General features: G+C 37.4%; 1 protein-coding gene across 1 annotated transcript; it reads right to left on the bottom strand.

The window, feature by feature from the left end:
* Positions 1 to 3,042: 3,042 nt before the first annotated feature.
* Positions 3,043 to 6,209, bottom strand: LOC103696178 (xyloglucan endotransglucosylase protein 6-like). Its single transcript, XM_039118553.3, has 4 exons — positions 5,629 to 6,209; positions 5,305 to 5,405; positions 3,724 to 3,917; positions 3,043 to 3,572 (listed from the first exon to the last, which is right to left on the bottom strand). The coding sequence occupies exons 1-4, from the start codon at positions 5,963 to 5,965 to the stop codon at positions 3,176 to 3,178; spliced, it is 1,029 nt and encodes a 342-aa protein (XP_038974481.3). The 5' UTR covers positions 5,966 to 6,209; the 3' UTR covers positions 3,043 to 3,175.
* Positions 6,210 to 22,650: the final 16,441 nt, after the last annotated feature.

Below are 22,650 nucleotides of genomic sequence, written 5' to 3'. Positions count from 1 at the left end.
TCTCCAAGTCCATCTCTCTCTTCTTTGTCATCATCTAAGATGCCATTCTCATCCATAAGCCCCACGTTCTTAGCTTAAACTTCGCTACAGATGTAAGATAGGTGGATGTACCCGCAGTTGCTGGATTCATGGAACTTTGATATGACAACTAAAATATCCTGGTTGTTTTTAAGCATTAATTAGTAACTACTTGCCTCTTTTCAAACCAAGTTTAAAAAATGTTGACTTAAATTCAAAATAGAGGAATTTTATTTTAGTAGCATTTTACACCTTCCTCATTTGCTATTTAGTTATTCAATTTTCCTCTTTCGCTCTTACGTAGATGGGTTACATATCCTTCACAAAGAATACAATGGATTTGCATTTGGGTGTTTTGGTAATTTTGTAACACTATTCCAGCAAAACATCTTGGATATTTCTTATAAATATAGGTTAATAAGAATATTATTCTATATCTAGAATTTAGTTGGGTATTTCTTATGAAGCTGTTGGGTTAGAGAGTGCTCGGATTTCAAGTGGAGCATAAAGACTCAAACAATTGTCTACCATTTCTTTCAGGGCCCATTTAGTTGGGGGTAATCTAGCATGAAAAACTAATCCCATGTGAAATTGTCATGTTTGGTACGAAAAATGAATATGAGAGACGGTAAAATAAATAGTAGGTTCTATATCTATTTTATTGAGAGAGAAGGTACTATAAATACCACCATGGGATGGTATTTGTTTTCGTATGCTAGATTACCGAGTGAAGATAATTCGAAACTATTATTTCTTGACAAAAATACCTTCATTTATATTATATTAATATTATTAATTATATTATATAATTAACATTAATTATCTTAATATTATATTATGATCTTATAAATATATTGATTAATAATATTTATAAATAATAGTATATATAATATATTAATGTATTTATCAATAGATATTAATTATTAAGAAATAATTGACAAATATTTATTAATTATCAATAAATCTAACATTGGAATTATTAATAGTTAATATATTTATTTTTTAAAAAATATGCTAAATTTTATTTATAATAAGAAATATGTTTTCTAATATATGTATAATTTATTAAAATAAAGTTGAATTAAGCATTGTTTATGTAACTCTCTGTATAACTTATGTAAGTATATTTCAATATTTGAAATAATCAATATTGACAATGTTTACATAAATGGTCAACAATGGACTATGAAAAAAATATTATTACTTGAATTTTTTATTCAAAAATATTGTTAAAAATTTAGTAATATTCTCATATAAGATTATCCCCAACCAAATATAGTAATATTTTTCTGATGCTATTTTTCAAAATAATTTTTCCATCAACCAAATGTGGTAAAATTTATTTTTCTCTATAATCATTTTTTCAGATAAATGATTTCCAGAAATTATTAGATTATCTTGGAAACTAACATATCCCAACCAAACGAACCCTAAGAAAAAATATTGTCTATCTATTTATGCAATATGTTTCTTGTGTAATTACCTATCAAATGGGCTCTGCAGTTGGTCATACATAGCTAGATTCTTAACGTCATTGGACTTCTAGCATTTTTATTTTCAAATCATGCCACATATTTGGGAGACGAAAAAAATCATGGATGCAATAATATCTTAATATCTACATCTTCTCTCGTGATGTATGAAGCATTGTTTCTACCCCTTACTAATTGGTTCATGGAAATATTCAAAAGAAATTATGTCGCCCTATATGGAACACTCCATCCTCTTATGTTTGACATGATTGAATATGGGTCTCGACACAAGACAATAAATTAGGGTAGAACAATCTCTCTCCTCTGCAGTCACTGGCCCTTTTAAATGGCTCACCCTACAACCCACCAAAGTGGGAGAAGAGGTTCAGGACTGCATCTACCTCCTTTAGGCCAAGGACTGCATGCACCATATATATGGCTGTGCACCATACTATTCATCAAGACATAATCCTGTAGATTCTATTCATCATGCGCTCACCTTGGTGACTGGCCTATAGAAATGCAAATTGGTGATTTAGTATGATTAGTGTGGTGCATGGCTGCATGTGGTGCAGGATATATTTTCCCCAAGGATATAGTTCGAAAATATCTTGGTACAAAAACCATGGCTTTGTAGTGGAAGGCTCACATTGGATTCCTTTTTCTTCTTTGCCTCGTTTGAGAACAGGTGCAAGAAGCCTGGTTATGTCGACTAAAAAGAGAAGTTGAGGGACTTAGGTGGGAGGCGTATGCCGGCCATTTTTAAAGTCAGGATAAATAGGGAGGGACAGGCTACCAATTGCAAATTGCACCAATTAAATTGGTGTGCAATATAAAGTCTCATGGTTTCATGTGGGTCTAACTTGTGGATCCAATTCAAAGTAAGATATTTAGGTTTTCTGGTACCATGGCAATTCAACATGTAGGCTAGTCCCCATTCACAAGGACTAATTTAACTGCACATGAACCACTTGGAAGTACTAAATTATCCCTAGCTAACCAAGCTTTGAATCACTCTAAACTCTCCCAAACCTGGATGGGACCTGCCAAATCACCACATTGGAAACCCTGGAACCTCATATACTGACTTTCAAACTAGAAACTGCTCCCATGGGAGCAAGATGCGAAGCACTACCATTCGGCTAAAATGAGCAAGAAACAACTTACATCCTGGTTAGCTTCTATCCAGAAGTTGCTAATGGCCTGAGGTTTCTAGACACAATGCCAATTAATTAACCAGATTGATTTTGACATTCATGATTAGAATGCAAGGTTTCAAGAACAAATCATTGGGCTTATTACAAATCCAGAATTCTGTCAATCGAATTTAAAGTCGATCCAATCAGTTCTTACCAACGATTGGGTCCGACATTTATAATCTAAACTATGCTACTATCTAAACTGCTTATAGACCAAATTTTATGCACTGTATGGTTTTCACAGAAGTACCAATATAACAGACCAAAATAAGATTATATATCTGGAACCACTTATGTTTGAAGTTGATACTAGCCGTTAGTATATATAAGCTTTCCCAAATCCAGAACCATAACAATCCATGCAATCCAGTTTGTTTTAACCCATGCTTTCCCAATCAAAGCAATTTCCATCACATATATAGCCAGGCTTCCCATTGTGCAATAGAGCAATGAGCGATCCAAATTTATTTACTCAGAAACACATGATCAGTTCAAGCATTCTCCAGGCATCTCGCTGGACCTTGCGGTATCCTTACAGTAGTCATACACCAAGTGCCTCTTCCTCACCCACCTGAGCTGCCGCTGCTGGTGCGGGCTGAGCCCGCTCATCCCGGCAGCATCCCACCAGAACGCCCCTCCCCCCTCGCACCGCTCCGCCCCGGCTGCCTCCGCCGGGAGCTCGCACGCGTCGATCTCGAAGGCCCGGAATGCCGAAACGAAGGGCGCGTGGCTCCAGTTGGTCTTCACCCTTCCCCCCTGCGTCGCCCAGTCGTCGGCGTTCCACACCGAGCCGTAGACTCCCATTGCTTGGTCCCTTGGATAGGGGATCCCATTAGCTTCTTTGTTGGCGAACACCCGTATGGGTATCCCATCTACCACAAACCTGTGGCAGAATGCAAAGATTAGGACATTCTTGGACGTAACCGGAGTGGAACCACCATTAACTGGTGCAACTAGAGCCTCAAAAGTTATTATATGAATACGAGAGGATGTATAGGGATTCCTGGATGTGGTTTGGTTGCATGCTTGGTTACCTGATGTGGTGATGGTTCCACAGGATGGAGTAGGTGTGGAAGTCGATGGTCGGATCGAACCAGAGACTGTGACGCTGCTCGCGATTTCCCGAACCGTCGACGTAGACATTGGTCTGCACGAGGTAGGGCTCGCCGGAGAGGTTGCCAAGGAACTCGAAGTCTAGCTCGTTGTGGTTGGGGCCGTCGGAGGACATCTGTAAGTCGGTAGTCGTTTATATTGTAAAGTTGCTAGAGATGTAATTTCTTCATATCTTGACATTCCTAATCATCAAGCGATTGGTACAAGGCACCTGAGTGACTTTTCGGGTGATTTTTCTGGGTTACCATAGCAATTCTCTTCATATAAATTATCCACAAATCAATATTAGGTCTTAGAGTAGATATTCTACCCTGATGAATCCACTTAAATTTGGTTGTCTGTTGTGCTAAATAACTAGATTCTTTGGTCATTACATGAATGAACCAGAGGTGATCTATGAGGCTTGCATGCCTAGTACATACTTGGTCCTATTCAAACATGTGAAGATTTGTAATTAGAATTAACTTTAAATTTTGAATTGTTCAAGCTTTTCGAGAATTAGGTGCACTAATTTTATTTAGTAGTTGTTGAGAAGTAGTTAGCTTTAATTACCCATACTTGGAGGGTTGTTCCAACTTTTGCTATTTAAATCCTTTCATGCTAATGGAATTTTCAGACTTGAGTGGATTATCAAATTGAGTTATTTGCTCATGAAGCAGAGCTTCTTCTTAAACTTTTATCTTTTGGTGGATTCTGATAGGTGACAAGTTCTTGCTTTGTATCCTTGTGAGATTTCTTTGGGTGGTGTGTATATCTCTTTGGTGTTCTTGCTCGAGTGGTGAGCTTATTTTCTTTCGGTGGTGATATCTGTATCCTATTAGAATCTTTTTTCTCTTTTCTTGTATTTACTTTTTCCTCCTGGTATTATTCCGGTATCATTGTTGCCCAATATTATTCCTACTTAGTTACTTTGTTACCCGGTATCACAGAACCTCAACTCAAAATAAGCCATGGTTACGCTTCTAGGATAGGTTACCTTAATTTGCATTCCCTTTATCATATTTTTCTACTGTTTCCTCTTCAACTTGCTGCTGGCCTTCTCTGCTCGACCTTACCCCGGCCCATCAGTTCTCATGCTTGGTGGTTAGGAGATTGATTCATCCAAAGAACACACGCTTTCAAACTTTAGCATGTGAATGCATATATATATATATATATATATATATATATATATATATATATATGCCCTTAGTTAGAAACACAAAGGCTCAGATATCTAAACTATTAGTCGTAGTCCCATGATAAACTTGCGCCGTTGATGATAAATATAGGCTCTGTTTGAAGATCCATTATTAACTGCCTCAAAGATGCACTGCTGAGATAGTGTGATCAAAAGGAGTGACGTGAACACTTTAAAAAAAAAAAAGACCTGAAGTACTGTGAATTGGGTAAATGTAGCTTGTGAAACGAGTCTGGATTTTACACTGCACACACACACACACACACACACACACACACACACAGAGAGAGAGAGAGAGAGAGAGAGAGAGAGAGGTGCTCACGTAGAAGGCTGTCACAGTGCCAGCTGAATCACCTTCCACAAGTTTTATCTGCATGCTGGCTTGGCCAAACAGGTACTTCTTTTTGGATCCAAACCCACATCCTAAGCCAAGATAAATGGATGGGAAAAGACTCAAAACAATGCTTAGGAGAAATATATATATATATATATATATATATATATATATATATATATATATATATATATATATATATATATATATATATATATATATATATATATATATATATATCAATCAAAAAGAAAAGAAGGAAAAGAAGGAAAGCAAAGGCATGCATCATCCATTGTGGGCTACTGGAATAACCTGAAGTACTATCTAGGGCGAGCTTCAGTGGCTCTCCGAGTGCTACTATGTTGTCTGCTCCCCAATATGGTTGGAAGAGGTCACTGAATTTGGCAGAGCTCACTGAGATCAGCAGCATTGCAAGAGATAGGCAACAAAGAAGCCTGTTGGACTGAGACCCCATTCTTGTGCTCTTGGCCGTTCTCTGAAATGTTTGATGGCCGGAGAGAGAGCCATCTCTATATAGCCCGGGATGAAGGGCCCCACCTTTTTGAAAGTACAAAACTGGGCCCACTTTTCCACTACCATTTGATGGATGATGATGATGATGATGATGATTGGATAGAATGGAATCCATGGGCTGGCTTCCACTAGATTTGGCTCATGGTACAAGCTCGAAATGTGCAACATTATATGATATGATATACGTATAGATGAATGAGCTAGGATTTTGTTCAAGTTCAGAAATTAATCCTAATCTTTGTTCGAGTAACCGAGACCTCCATTCAGTTTAACTGGTTCAGCACAAAAGTTCACAGGTATGAGTTAAATCCCATTATTCTTGTCTCTTTTTTGTTGTATTTGGTCTGATAAAAATTGAGCTGGCCGGATTAGAAGATTAGATACAATGAACGAAACGAAGTCAATTCAATGGGCAAATCTCAGTTCTGTTTGCGTCCAGTTCATCTTGGGACATGTTTACTTGAATCAATTTCATACATAAAAATTTTTGGGACCTAACACTACAGAAAAAAGGAGCAATGCCGATATATACATGCCGACGCTAGGTAGAAACATCAGTAATATTGTCATCAACGCTAACATTTGCTGTCACTTCTAAATTGCATCGGCTGGAATGAAACTAGCACGCATCATGACGAATGCTAATTGCTTAAATTGATTTCTTTTTACATGAGAACCATTCTAAGATAAACATGCATCATAAAATTTATTCTCTAGAGGGATTGAGAGCTTTGTTCATGAATCTCTCTCTTCCCTCTCACACAGGGGAAAAAAGCTCATTTCTTGTGGGTGATCGTGCCTCCAGAATGATCTCTCCAAGTAGTACCATGGACCACCTAATCATTTGTTTCTTTCCATTTATTTATTCTTTTATTCATCATTTCTTTCAGAGAGTAGCTTTACATGTAATTTTTTTTTTTCAAAGAGAAAGCTCAATGTGCATGTAATTTAAGGTTGTGTCCATCATTAAGCAGAAAGCAACAACGGATTGGATTCCATTATTGCACCCTTTCTGCTTGAGAAAGAGCAAAAGCTGCTTAGTGATCGAACGGGTGGGCAATGTGCATGACTAGTTAATCACAAAATGTTGTTTTTTAGCCAGACAAACATAAATTAGGGTTTGATGCATCTTTTGGTGCAAAAAGATAGATAAACTTGTGCCAGACAGCGGGGCAAGGTCATGATGAGGTGAGAGAATTGCCAAAGAACACTACCTCCCCTTCAGTTTCGATTGAGGGACTTGCAAGGGTTCAGCTTAACTCAAGGCCAATACATTATTCCTTAGGTTTCTCAAAAGAGTAGGATCAAGGGGACTTAGGTGGACACTACAAACAAGCAAATCACACTGTTCAATTGAAATCAATAAGAGTGCATTGTTCAATGGAACGAGGAACGGGCCATGGCCACATCTACTAGCTCCCCCCAAAAGGTACCTACACTTGGTCAAGAGATGATCTTCTTTGGTTGCAACTTAAACAATAATAGCAGGAATATGTTTCATCGTGGTGCACAATTTGGATTGATCGATACCGAGTGTGTCATGATCTATGGGAGAGGCGTCGGTACCAAGGACTTAATAATTGTCATCTGATCTAAGAGATGAACTACAACACTAGAAAACTATTGTTGTAAAGCATCAAGAAATTCATGCATGGGTTGGTTTTGCCTTTCTCCCCTGTGATCCTCATGATTCATTGATTTGTTGGGCACCTCCCCCTTAATACACAACTTGGTTCCTTAAAAGTCTTTGGGGTGATCCTACATAAAATCTTTGAGATGTTTACAATAAAATTTATTAAAAAGAAATAATAGCCACGAGGCTCCGACAATTGCAGGGTCTATAAAGAGCTAAATTTAAGAAGCTTTTTTCTCGCATGCAGGAAAACTATTTGTGTTTTGTACTCGTGACCTCTAAGTCACAATTAATAAAGCAATCTTATTCTTGCTCTAAGACTCACCCTTTATGTTCAAATTTGTTGTAACCTTTTAATTATTTTTATTAAGTTAAGCTTTATGGAAATATTAATATATTGTGCAGTTGTAAAGTCTTTCTCTTTTTTTTTTGATAAAAAGAACCCATAGGAAATGGGCTCCGCAGTGGAGGGTAGCCATTCTCTAAATATCCCTAATACCGTAAATCCTTGTAAGGATTGGATTCAGTCCGAAGTTATTTGCTGGTATGACTCCCAAATATTTTAGTTGTTTGGTAAGCTATCCCACTCCTCTTGACAAGCCAGAGAGATCACTTCAAACGCTTCCAGATTTGAGAGCTAGATCATAGTTTTCTCAGCTTTCCCTTCTTCCAATTCATTAACCTTCAAAACTCAACCATGGCTTCAAATTCAAACCTATTATCAAAAGATCCTAGCCTTTCCACTCTCACTAGAACCTTATCTTCGCGTGATTGAAATCAAACAACTGTCACGTTTCTCAACAAGAGAGATCCCTTCAAACAGTTTTATGTTTCTTCTATATTTTTCTTTGAAAAACCATCATAGTAATAATTATCATCATAATCATACTTTTCATCATAGCAACAATCATCATTCAAATAAAAATAATTACAATAATGAGGATATATACATATATAATAGGATTCATCCATAATAATAAAATAAAAGGATATAAAATGATCGAGAAACACTATGATCAAATGATTCAGAAACCAAGGTGTTCTAGAAAAGGTTGGTGCTCCATAGAAGTGAGAAATGAGAAAAGAAATGGTATATGAGACAAGATTAGAAATCTTATTCATGTGACGTTGATATCAAACATCTATTAGTTTGTGTAATAACGAAAATTAATTTCAATATATAACTTAGACTCAAAAGTTTGCATTCATGAAGGTATTTTTCCATTGTCTGCAAGTTACATCCTTCTTTTTTTTTTAAGTTTCTTTTCTTTATCAATTCTATGCCAAGCAGGAATTGTACATAATAGCTTCTAAAGTCCTATGGGAATACTTGAGCCACATGAGATCGAAGTAGCATATTGCAAAGCACAAACTAGAGTTGAATTTTTAACTAGAATTGTCGAGGTATTTTGTTTTTTGATTTTATTGGGTGCATTCGTACTCGTCAGGTATGATCCGCCCATCTTAGCAAAAAAAAAAAAAAAAGTTAAGACAAACCAAAAGCAAAAATTTATGAAAAGAATATCTAGAAAATAACTCGAAATTAGAATTCAGAGGACCTCGGTAGAAGACTCTTGGATTCTCAGTAGTATCCTCTCTCAAACCCTGACTTTGCATCACAAGTTCTTGAATAGCCTTGTACCATATAAGAATTAAGAGAAATCACAAAAAAAAGTAGACAAGGAATTGATGGAGCTCTTGGAAGTAGTTGGTTGGCCTTGAATGAACTTGTATACTCTTCACCAATTTTTTTACAATAGAAGATGTGATCTTTAAGCTCAGATTGAATGCATTCGAATATTTCTTTCTTTTTTTGTTCTCTTTTTGTGCTTCTTGTTATTGTTCTTCTTATCTTCTTTAGGTGTTTCCATGCATTTGTATCTTCAAAAAATAGTTGGAAGACGTTTTTAGTTGTTAGATAGGCTGACAGAACCGTTGTGAACAAAAACAACCGTTCTAATTTACAGAAAGACTAGCCGTTACTATTGTCAGGTGCAGACGGATTAACTCGACTTCTTCAAGAGTTGACTCGTGATGCTCAGAGGTCGACTCGAGATAACTCTTAGTTTTACTGCACTCTGTCTCTCATTTGTGGTCATTGTGGGGTCGACTCTTATATTCTCTAGGGTTAACTCGTCCCTGACTGGTAGTCGACTCGTGATCCGTTAGAGTCGACTTGCTAACATACTTCTTTTGGCTACTTTTTGTCTTATTTATTTGGCCATTCTAGGATTGACTCGTTAGCTTCTAGAATTGACTCTTGTTTAGTAGGAGTCGGCTCGTGACTTCATGAGTCGACTTGCTAACATGCCGACTTTGACTGCTTTCTGTCTTTTGTCTATGGCCATTCTGAGAACGACTCTTATCTTCTAGGGTTGACTCTTATTCAATAGAAGTCGGCTCGTGATCTTTATGGGCTAAATCGCTAACATGCTGATTTTGACTGCGTTTTGTCTTTTGTCTGTGGCCATTATGGGGTCGACTTTTAGCTTATGGAGTCGACTTGTGTTCAACAGGAGTCGGCTCGTAATCTTCATAGGTTGACTTGCTAACTTGCTGATTTTCATATCTCTCTGTCTTTCGTCTGAGACTTTCTGGGGGCGACTTGTGTGATCCAGGGGTTGACTCGTAAAAGCATGCTAGTCTTTGTTAGTGTGCTAGGGTCAACTTGTGTTTTTTCTAGGGTCGACTCTTAAAACTGCCCAAAGTTGGAGTCTTCTATTTTTGCCTACGGATGTTCCGAGGTCGTCTTGTAGTATTTCTGGGTCGACTCCTCTTGTGTAGATCTTTATAAATTTGAGTTTTATTCTTCCATATTGAGAGTTATGGATTGATATCTTCTAAGCTTTCTGTGAGCATTCTAATACACTCGAAGCAAGTAATTAGTAAACTTTTTACTCAAATATTTTGTAACATCAAAATCAAACCTTTTAGGTCAACAAAAAGTAATATAAAATCTAGAGCCCTTATATTAAAGAAAACTTATGGAAAATTTTGAAATCAAATAAAACACAACAAAAAGTCTTAATATAGTTAAACTAAGATGATCTTCCCTTAAGGGCTTCTAGAAGCAAATTTCATTTTGGCGGTGAAAAGGTTATCTTTGATGTTTTTCTAATGAGAATAAGCATGCCATCAGTTCCCTCTATTTACAAATTAGCTTGGACGCGCTACCTTCTGATAGTGGACGACTCACTATTGGATTGACTTAGTCCTAATTCAGGTCGAAGATAATACTAACTCGTACTCATATTAGGGTGACATCACCGTGGGATGAGTCTGATAGTGGGATGTCTTTTGTTCATTTATTTTAGGAGTGAAAGTAGATCAGATAATATTTGTCTGGATCTATTTTCGTATTCGAATATATCCGAATATGGATAGAAATTTGAGTATTCAACTAATATATGTATCCATATCCATATCCATAAGAAAAAAATAGATATAGATATGAATAAACAACTATCCGATCCATATCCAAATATTTGATTTCGTTTGTAATCTTATTTAATTATATATGGCACTTATGAATTTTAAAAAAAAGTAAAGGACCATATTAACATGCTATTAACTTGATTTATAATTTTTTCAGTAATATCATTGATTCCGTGGTCATAAAGTTTAATTATTCGATTTATATCTGTATCTATTTAAAACAAATATGGATATAAATTTTTGCATCCGAGTAACATTTGTATCCGTATCCATATTCCTCAAACAAAATAAATATAGATATGGATATGCTAGTATCCGATCCGATTTCAGCCTTAGTTTATTTTAATACGAAGCATCTTGATGTTATATGCTCTCTAGTAGCTGTAAGCCTGTTCTTATTGATTCCTTCTCATAAAGGCTTTCATGGATGTGCTTCAAATCTTGCTTCACATTGATCATTAGCAATTGCCTCTTCTACTTTTTGGTGCAATTTAGTTTGCACCACTCTCTTACAACTCTCTCTCTCTCTCTCTCTCTCTCTCTCTCTCTCTCTCTCTCTCTTTTCAGATCATGTGTATTGCAAGGAAAGTATTCTACTAATTAGAGATATATGAGCCCATATATTCTCAACATTTTTTTATCCACGTCCCTTCCTTTCAACCTCCCTTCCTTCTCCTATTTCCTATTTCCTCTTCTACTCTCTTGCCCTCTTCTATCTCCTCTCTTCCCCTTCTAATTAAAGTAGTCCACCTACCAAGCTCATTCATCTTGGTAGATATACAATAAATTAAACCTACCACATCTCGAGAAGCCCACCTGCGATATGCCCCCTTTGTTGACCATTAACAATTAGATACATACAATGCGAGCTTTAAGAAAAAAAACACTAATAAAAAAGAGTATAAGGGATTGAAGGCTAAGAGAGATAAAACATGTAGATTGGAGAAACCATATTGATATTTTGTTTATTTTCTAAAAAATCTTAAAAGTGTTTGCTGGAGGCATGGATAGAGATTGGATAAAGAATTCTTAAATAGAGTCCATCTAGTTTAGAATATCTAAGAAAACATGTTGATGGGAGGCAAATCCCTAAGAATAAACAAAATTGCACTTGCTTATGCATATTACTTCTTATACATATTTTTGTAGGTATTTGTGAAGAGAGAAATTGAGTATTCTGATCACAAAATTTGATAGATAATATTTAAAATGCTATATAACTGCTATTTAATAATATAATATGGATATATTTTTCACTACTAATTTTCATCTTGCAAGAAAAAGTCTAAGCTCTTTTGTTACCATTTTTGTCCAGCTACCCTTGTTGTCGGCTTTTTTGTTGTAGTCCTGAGGATGACTTAAAAAGGATGTCGTTGTCAAAATAATAACCAACAAACAAATATATTTTTTTTATTACTCTTACCATCCTCTATTCAATGAATAGTGGTTGTAGAAGGTCGATTTATAGGGTGGCGATTGGAGCACACAAATAAAGAATAGAAAGTCCATTAAGATTCATGGCAATATATTTTTTTTCTTTTAAAAACAAAGACAGAATTTTTTGAGCATATTCGATTAAAATCTAACCAATCAGAGCCAGTATTCTATTCAAAAATAAACAAAGGGAAGAAAGAAAATTTTGCAATTGAAATCTGATGCAGAGTAGGGGTCGATTTCTGAAGATAAAATATAAATGAAAACCGCAAATCGAACAGTAAAGAAAAATTTCAGAGTTATCTTAAAACTAAGAATTTCAGAACCCATAAAATAAACTGCAGAGATTAAACTAAACCTAGAGCACGGATTGCATAAAAGAAAATTAATAGATTGTATATAAAGCAAAAATTAAACTAAACCTGGAACACGGATTGCATAAAAGAAAATTGATGGATTTCATAAAAAGAAAATTAATTACAAGAAAATAAAATAAAAAATGAAATAAAAGGAACAAGTAATATGGTGGACAATTTTTTTTCATAAAAGAAAATTGATGGATTTCATAAAAAGAAAATTGATTACAAGAAAATAAAATAAAAAAAATGAAATAAAAGGAACAAGTAACCCGGTGAACATTTTTTTTTTCCTTCTTTCCAAGAACAGAGCATCCTTTGTTCTTGGTTTTTCTTCTCCTCCTTTCAGCCGATGGCCACCCCCTCACCAAGAACCTCCTCCTCCTCCATAAATAGGTCGCCCACCCCCTGATGGACCGCGACGAATCCCCTACTGGAGGGGTAACGGACGTGTGATCGCTCACAGATGCGTGATCCGGGGAAGATGAATGCGGACGGAAGATGGGCTGAATACACATCCCGACTCGGACGCGTGATCTTTGGCATGATGCGGGAGGGCAGATCGCGGAAGGTTTGATGTGAATCCAGATGGCTGAAATGGCAGGATGGGGAGCTGTTGCACGCGAGATCGCTGGAGGAGACGGACGCATGCGAGCGGCTGGATTGCTGGGACTCGGACGGGCGCGTGATGCAGGAAGATTTGATTGCAGAGGAGACATGGTGCTTCGTGGAAGGCTGGGAAAGCGGAGGCTCGTGCATTGCTGCATCACGGAAGAGGCGGATGGACGCAGGAGGCTAGAACGGAAGGCTGGATGCTGGGGATCTCGAATCCGTAAGAGAGTTGGGAACGTGGACTTCCTTCTTTGGCCACGGGATGCTGAGAGGCTGATTCAGAATGGAGCTTGGACGCTGGAATGGAAGGCTGAAGAAGATGGCTGGGATCCTGCATGATCCCACGGGATGAGAGACGCGGATGTGAATCACGGGATGCTGCGGGATACTCAAACGCAGGATCGGGGAAGCTCGGACGCGGCTGGAACGGGCGAAAGAAGTTGCTGGGAGGAAGAAGAATTGTGAACATCAAAAAAAATTTCCATAACACTGTTCATATGAACAGTTTTTTTACGTAACACTATTCATATGTACAGTTCATCTCAAATACTGTTTATATGAATAGTGTTTTCAGCCATGAATAGGGATAAATGTCATTATTAAGAATTAGTTTCATAGCTGTTGGGAATAGGCGAAATGAACATGAAAACAATTTGATTGGGTTATCATTTCTATTGTCACTTGAACAATTTTAGATTTGATCTGTAAATTACTCTGTACTCTCATCTCTTATCACCCCTACTTTTTATTTTTATAGTTTAGAGTTTTTGTGGTGACTTCTAAAAATAACAATTTTGATACGATGGATGTCATTATGGTGCTTCATAATTTTCTTTGAAATCCAAGACATGCAGAACCTCTTGTGCTTTTTACGTAGCCAAGCGCACCCTCAGAAAATAATAACATTAGTTGTATCTTTTCTTGTCAATTAATTGGTCGATCATCCCTTGTCATTTATTCTTGTGACTTTTAACAATCTTATTTTCTTTAACTTCTCCACTATCTTAATCTAGTATGTAGAAATATTTTGCCTCCATGCATGTCTGACACCAAATCTCTTAGGTTCTTCTCAATTTATTGATAAAGGATTCTTGAGCATTTTCTTCTAGGTTTATTTCAAGTCGTCCATGCAACTTCAGCCATTATTCATGAGATTGGATACTAAAAGGATCTTCTCTTTTGTGATGAAGTGAGAGTGGTGCAAAGAGAAGGGATCCATGGCTGAAATGTGCCTGATCGCAATTGGTTGAGATGAACTTCTGTCCATAACAATAGGGATGAATCGTGATGATGCAGTGGAAAGATAGGGAGTGACCCAGGTTTTAGATAGGTTTGGCCCGGAAGGACCTCCAATTACAACAAGGAACTAAAATAAAGAAATATATCTTTTTAAGAGTTATATGTAGGAGAATTTACAGAAAATTAGGTACAAAAGAGTGCTAAAAATGTGCACAGATGTGCACTTAACAACCCTCATCATTCCAACACTACAAGAAATTACAGGATGCACGATATTATTTTAGTTATAAATGATACTTTGCCTGCATTTAGAATAAATTACTGTTTATTAGTTTGTAACTTGTTTTTATCATAGAATCTGTGACATTAGTTTAGTGGAATTTTTAAAAAAATACCGTGAAATAACATTTTACACCATATTTATGATAAATTTTTGGGCATTAGTTTGTAGCTTGTTTTTATCATAGAATCCACAATATTATTAGCAAAATTTTAAAAATACAAAAAAATAATATTTTTTCCTATATTTATGATTAATTTCCATGTATCAATTTGTAGGCCATCTTTATTTTTCTTATCGCTAAGTGAAAAATAATCTTTGAAGATATGATTAGCTAACAAAAATTAAAAATGTTAACTAAGAGTATATTTTAGTATTGGGTTCAATTTGATCTCAAATAGGGATGCACGATTTTGATTTGGCTAAGGATCTCAATCATTTATTTGACTAGATTTTATATTAAAATGTATTAAAAATTATAAATTGTTTAAACAATATATAATATAAAAGTATTAAATTTTGTACATAATACGACTTTTACTCTTTACTTGCAGCACAAAAAAAAAATATCCATATTTTAAGGAGCTTGTAAGAAAAAATTATATACAAATATATAAGTATGTTGAAATTATTGATATTTTTAAATACTTTAACAAAGTTATTTAGAAAATATCACAAGAGTGATGTAAAGTTATTCATTTTTTGTTTCTTATCAAAGGGAAAAAGATTGAATCTTAATGAAAAGAAAAATATTCAAATATGCAATATCACAACATATTTCACAATGAGGATAACCTTTTAATAACTAAAATAGGCCTTAATTTAATCTAGTATGCTGTTGTGATAGTTATGGGGTGGTTCTTAGTTAATTTATATGTGGTACATAAAATAAATTTTTTGGTACTAAATCCTTGCATTTCATATATGTGGGGAAGAAATAAGGATATAATCTCTAATATCACATTGGCCGACATATGTCCTGCTTTTTTTAAAAGAAATATGGGGGATAATAATGGACCACACTTTTTTTTTTCAACATTTTCTTGCTTTTTTTACCATAGAGAATGCTATCATTTCTTGTAGTGCATTGAAGGACCCAAATTTGGGTCTCAATGGAGGAGAGCCTTTCTTCTTCTCATCTTCCTTCTCCAGTTTTAGTGATATTCCTTGTAGGTAGGAATTGCATTTTCATATGTACATGGACTAATATTAGAATCAATTTTATAAAGTAGTTAGATTTATAGAGAAGCAAATTTCATGATTCTTTTTTGTAATTTATCTGAACCTATTAAAGTCTACTAATGAAATACTATGTAGCATATATGAGTCTTTTAGATTAAGTATGACCTACTAGTTTGGGTGTCTAAAGAGTGTTTGACGGGTTGCGAGATATTGTGAGGGCACAAAATAGCAAGACAGTTTTTTTTTTTTGTGGTGGGGTGGGAGGGCATGGATAAAGTGAGAGGGGGGATATATAATAGATAATTTTACTGTCTATCACCAGATTGCTGACATGGAGCACCTCCATTGATCTACAAGGACAACAATGGATTAAAGGACTTGCCAGATTGGCTCCAGTTGGGCCCTCTGATGCTTAAGTCAAAGAGAAAATATGTGGGGTGGAAAAGAGAAGAAAATTAACAGTAGTGAGGGAATGAGTGACTTCTGGTTGTCTTTAATAAGGGTGTGGGAGAAGATAGTATGTGGTAGAATAACTTGATTTGCATTATTGATGTCCTAGACCTTCTTTTATAGAGGAGTCGTTGTCCACTAAGATGGGGTTGGTTTGGGTAGAAGACTACCTCTTCGACCTGTGGGAGGTTGGCTTGTCTGCCTGTGAGAGGTCAGCTTGTCCACCTGTGAGAGGTCAATTCGTCCACCTACGGGAGTTTAGCTTATCCACCTGCGGAAGGTTAGCTCATTGACCTATGCGAGCCTAGCTTATCGATCTATAAGAGTTCAGCTCATAGATTTGCGAAAGGTCAGCTCATTCACTTGTGAGAGCTTAACTCATCAATTTACAAGAGGTTAGCTTGTTGGCCTGCGATAGGTCAACTCATCAAGATTATGGTCATCTAAGATTAGCTTGAGAGCTATTATAGCTTGAGGTTTGCTGCCCGACTGAGGGTCCTCTAGAACTATTTATATAGAGGAGGAGGTATGATTCCATTATAATTGGAGGTCGAAATCAGGGAGCAAGTCATAACCATCTTTCCTTATCAAGATCCCCTTAATTGTGAAGTTGTAACCATTCCTCTTAATCTGCTATGAACATATGTTTGAAATTGGTCTTCCTATATGCCATGTGTCAACCCATGATAGGTAGGTTGATTTAGGCCACATCATATGTCCCCACTTCTGAGTTTGAGCCTTTTTTTTGGCGTGGATGAAGGAAGTAGTTATATTGCTCAATTGACCTATTTTGTAACCAAACATTTTAAATGTTAACAAAAATATGTTTGTTGTTGCTTGTACCTTATTTCTTTTGTGATGCTTGTGTTTGAGGTTGCCTCAGTGTGGCTGAGGTTCTTTTAGGAGTAGGCCTCGAAAGTTTTGAAGAATTTGTGGTCCGCTTGGACCTTTATCCCCCGCTCTCAGCATAGTTAGGCTGCCTCTATGGTTAATGGCTATGGTATCCCAAACCCTAAGGGCAACAAAATTGGCCCAACTAAAGTGTCACTATGGTTGATGGCTATGGGAGACGAATTTCATCAGACCCCAAACCACTGAGGATGGTAAAGTTGGCCCAACCATAGTTTTCAACCTTGGATAGCCGTGCTACCACTTTGGTTGATGGTTGTAGGAGATAGGTCTCCTTGATCCCCATACCCTCGGGTGGCAAAGTTGGCCTAACGAAAGTTTTGTCTTTTAACAGTTATGTTGCCACTTTGGTTGATGGCTGTAGAAGACGGTTCTCCTAGAACCCAAACTCCGTAGGGCGGCAACGTTGGCCCGCTTAGTGGGATCTGATGGGAGACATGTCAGAGTGATTCCTTCTCTTAGATGGTATGACTTTTTCAACGCTTTCGCACAAATGGTGCCAATCCATCACTGCCAATCTTTAGAATACTGATGTGGAGCATCTTTATCGATCTGCAAAATAACAGTGAGCTAAAGGACTTGCTGGATTGGCTATGGCTGGGCCCTTTGATGCTTAAGTTAGATAGAAAATATTTGGAGTGGAAAAGAAAACTGAAGTATAAATTATGGGGAATGAGAGACTTCTTATAGGACATTATTGACATTATTGGTAGTTGTGATGATAATAAGACAATGAACCATGACCAATTTGGCAACAAAAGCGAATGTTTCATAGTAATTTAGGCCTTTAGCTTGAGTTTAACCTTTAGCCACAAGCCTCGCTTTATACTGTTCAATATTACCATAATATGTAGCAGCTGTGATATCCAAGATCTTGCATGCTATAACAGGCGAGATTATGCATGACTCTGAAAACTGTAACGCTATTTGGTCATCTTCACTTGTAAGCATTATTCCTCTTAGAATTATGGGTAGAATATCCTGATATGCATACTTGGTTCCCTAAACCTTCTTTTGCAGAGAAAGAGTCGTTGTCCCACTAAGACGGAATTCTTTAGAGTTTGAGTATGCGTAGAAGGTCAGTTTGTCGCCCTACGGAAGGTCAGCTTATCTACCTACAGGAGGTTAGCTTGTTTACCTATGGAAGGTCAGTTTGTCCACCTATGGAAGATCAACTCATCAAGGTTGTGGTTATGTAAGATCAGCTTGAGAGCTGATATTGGTTGAGGTTGGCTGGATGGTAAACCTAGGGTCCTTTGGCATTGTTTATATAGAGGAGGCATGGGTCCATTACGATTGGAGGTTGAAATCAGGGGGCGAGCCATAACCTCACTTTCTTGTCTAAATCCTCATAATTGCAGAGCTCTAATTGTTCCTCTTAATCTGTCCAAAATTCCAATATGTTTGAAATTAGTCTTCTCACAGGCCACATGTCAACCCATGATAGGCAGGTTGATTTTAGGCCACATCAGATATAATAAGGTAAGAAAAGGATTATTTAGAACCTGGGTGGAGGGTCCCCTAGCTTTTCCCATACTAATGACCACTCTGCTTGTAAATTGAATCTCAAGCTGGTTTTCAAGTTTGGTTAATCTGTAAAAACAACATTTTACATTGCTCGACAAATGGCCCAATTGTTTACATATTTTTGTGATTGCTCGACAAATGGGCCAATTGTTTACATATTTTTGTGATGGAAAATCGGAACAAACCCAATCAAAACTGTAATCTCCTTGGCACAAACCTGGTCATGTACATTCTTATTGTTGAAAGAGGGCATAGTGCAAAAGAGCCAAATGACATATGAGGTTGCCACTTGGGTGCTGCCAACAAGGAGAACTACTTAAGTGGGCTGTGTCAAGTTGATGGCCAAGCCTAACCAAACCCAACCTCTGTTAAGTATCAAGCTTAGCACAAACTCAACCAGCTTAATGTCGATATCTGCTCAACCTAAGCCCATGCAACCACATATCAAGTCTGTGGTGGGTTGAGCCAAGTTAATGATATTAAGCTGAGTTGAATGAGGATACATGAAAAGGTTGGGGCAGTTCTTCCAATCTAAGGTTTATTTGGATATTCCTATGGGAATTAGATTTGTAGGGCCGCTCAATCTGCATCTTCTAAGAACCCACTGAAGTTTTAGACTAAATCCTAGCTTGCCGGCTGTTGGTCTAAAGGAAGAAAAAAAAAAAGAGCTATACCGGTCCTTTTTTTTTTTTTTTCTCCTTTACATATAAGACTTAGAAGTAGTGGAAAAGATGAGATATCGTCAATTTTTTTTAGAAGTAACAGGCGAGTGGCACTTACACAATGCCATAATTCAAAAGTACTAGTAATATGTATGAAACATATAGACATTTTGTATGAAACAAGTTAAAATGCAAGTGCCCATGAAGGTGGCTCTTAAGAATTTTAGATCTGAGATGATTTAACTATAAATTTAATTTTAATTGTAATCTATATTTCTTTTTAATATGTTGATTTTAGAATTATTTCTCGATCTTTCTTTTTGAAGTTTTTGGAGTTTAAACATTTTAAGATATCTTTTTTAAGGGAATGTTTAGAAGATCCGGGAAAGTTGGCTAGGAAAAGGAAGAGGTGCTTTTTCTCATCCCGGTAGAGATAAGGCCTCATGACCCTTGTGACAACTCTCTTCACTTCTCCCGTGATATTTGCTTCTTCTTTGACATGTCCATCCTCCGTGCAGTTTCCCAGCACCCTCTAAAAGTTTTTAATTCTTTATTTCTTACAAGATTACAAGATTAGATTTTTGTTCTCAAATCCACCAGTGCCAGAATCTCTTTTTATATAGAAGTCTTATCATGCTTTAAGTTTTTCTTTTTTGTAAAAAACAACTCTAGTAAGAGCTATTATGCAAATTTTTGAACCTTTAATTGAACGATCTAATTAAGGTTTTTCTGGAATCAAAATATTGAAATTAAGCCACTTTTATATAATTTAACGGTATAATATAATTTTATTTATTTATTTGGAATAGACAAAAGCCACTGCTGAAGCTTTGACTTGGTCAGCTGGATTAACGACTGAATCTGGACCTGGATCTACCTCGATTTGCGATATCCCACTTCAACATACTTGAGTGGAGTGCTCACGCCCTTTATCAAATTGATATGCTGACGCGTATAAACACTCAAAGAAGCGTATAAAGGCTGAAAGAAAGTATGATTCCCAATACACCAACTGCGCTCAACTTGCATGCTTTACTCGCTAGGTGGTACTGCCGAACATGTACAAGCTCCTTCTAATGGAAAAAGAAAATGGAAAGATTTATAATCTCGAGAACCTTTCAACACTACGGGGCGATTTGAAAAAGAGTCTATCTGTCTTGTAGTGCCCTCCATTCCTCGAGAAAGAATCTCTTCCGGGTTTCATTAGATTAAAAAACGATGCTTCCTTGGCCATGTGGAACATGGATGAGCATTATGAAACCCAAATCTTGATCCGAGAGAGGAGAGATCAATCCTAAAAGCTGAACCACATTCACAGTAGGATTGATTAGTGTCGTGAAAGAGGGAAGAGAAATAGCGAAAACTCCCTGAAAGAGTTGCTCAAGTCCAGAAGAATATCAAGTATTTTAAGAGAAGAAGTTATTCATTATGGCCGTGTTTGCGATTTCTTCGGTCAGTGCTCTCGGTGCCAGCTAGTCTTCTATCAGGGCTCTTGCTTTCGGCTAGTGTTCTGTTGCTCTGGATAGTCTTATTAGGTCTAAACTCCTTGACTTTCAGGAAGTACTCCCTCGCTCGGTTTAATGAATGTAGGTAGAAAGAGCTTCAGGTTGGACCTGGCCCCCCAAAAAAATTGGGGAAGATCGACCAATCCTCGCATTATCATCGGCCTTTGCTCTTGCTGCTCTTCTTGACCTGACCTCAAAGATGCGAAAATCCTTGCTTTGGACCAGAAATAGTGGTAACCCCATTGACGGTAAAAGTAGGACAGACCCATTTTCGTGGGTCAACAAGACACTCTCTTTTGCTCACGAGAGAGCTTTCCCTAACCCATGAAAAAGCGTGGGTCCATCCCATAAGCTTCAAGTGAGAGCTGCCCGATCTTGAAGCTTTAGTTGGAGGACGGTAATCTGCTTCGCTTGGTTTGTTGTTGGTAAAAGATCTCTAATTCAACATATGTCAGAGTGGGAATCCAGAGTTACCCCCCCCCCCCCTCAAAAGGGGGGAATGAATTGAAGAATGAAGTGCTTTCCCACGCACCCGCGAAGAAAGCACTTCCCAGCAGTTCTAGGTAGAACCGCTACCACGAGGTCCATTTATGGACTGGATATCCCCCCGAGGGGGACGAGGCCACAGGCCGAAGGGGGGTGACGTCCAATCCCAGGTGACAGGTCCATTTATGGACCGGATATGATGAGTGAGACTTCCAAGGTCTCGATCTTAGGAATCATAGTGAGAGTGCTTTCATGCTTAAGCTTGAGAGTTGGTAGTTCACTCTACCGTGTAATTAGTAACTAGTTGAAAGGCCAACCAGTTATCGATGTGGTAAGATGTCTTATATAGCGAAATACCTTCCCCGAATTCCTATTTGTTTGAAAATAATACCTTAAGTTCGAGAGTCTGGGAATGCAGCTCTCTTTCCGCTCTGACGGAACCTTTGAAAGGGGAGTTTTAGCGACTGATTCTACCATAGAGGCCAACGATAGACAATAACTCCCTCCCGAACACAGCTTACAACTTTCATCGTACTGTGCTCTCAAAAGAGCAACTCTTCTCAAAATCTCAAAAGGTGCTGAGTTGGAATCCCATTCTAAGGATTCTTGTTGTTCCAAAGAATCCAGCTACAAGAGAACCAGGAACGGAGAGCTCTCCCCCTTTTTCCGCCCGACTCTTTAGTCTGAAGAGTTGGGTTGGCTCTGTACCGGCTGAGGGCATTAGCACTCGACTGATAGGGATAGGGACAGCTCAATCCGAGCTAATATATCTGAGGCCATCAATATATCTCTTGTCTCGAATTCAGTTTGATTTCCGGCTCCTAGGCTTTCCACCCGGTTGAGAGATGCGATGAGCCAAGCGCGTGCAGTTGAGGCAGGTGGGGAAGGAAGAGAACCGGCAAGGGATTATCGAACAAGAGGATGAGTAAGGCTTTGGATTATGGCCCGAGAACTAGGGGAAACTGAGAGAAAAGGAAGAGAAAGTTCTCTTATTCCCGGGATCAGGGCATCAGCTCATTTCACTTGACAAATGTATAAGACCTCTTTCCACCAAGAAATTGACCAAGTGGACCCCGATTGCATAATGAGT

Source organism: Phoenix dactylifera, chromosome 3, assembly GCF_051530095.1.
Source record: "Phoenix dactylifera cultivar Ajwa chromosome 3, Ajwa_hap1_PhDact_Kaust_v1.1, whole genome shotgun sequence".
In the NCBI taxonomy this organism is placed as follows: Eukaryota; Viridiplantae; Streptophyta; class Magnoliopsida; order Arecales; family Arecaceae; genus Phoenix; species Phoenix dactylifera.
Note: the sequence above shows the minus strand (reverse complement) of the source record. Positions and strands in the feature narration are given on the sequence as shown.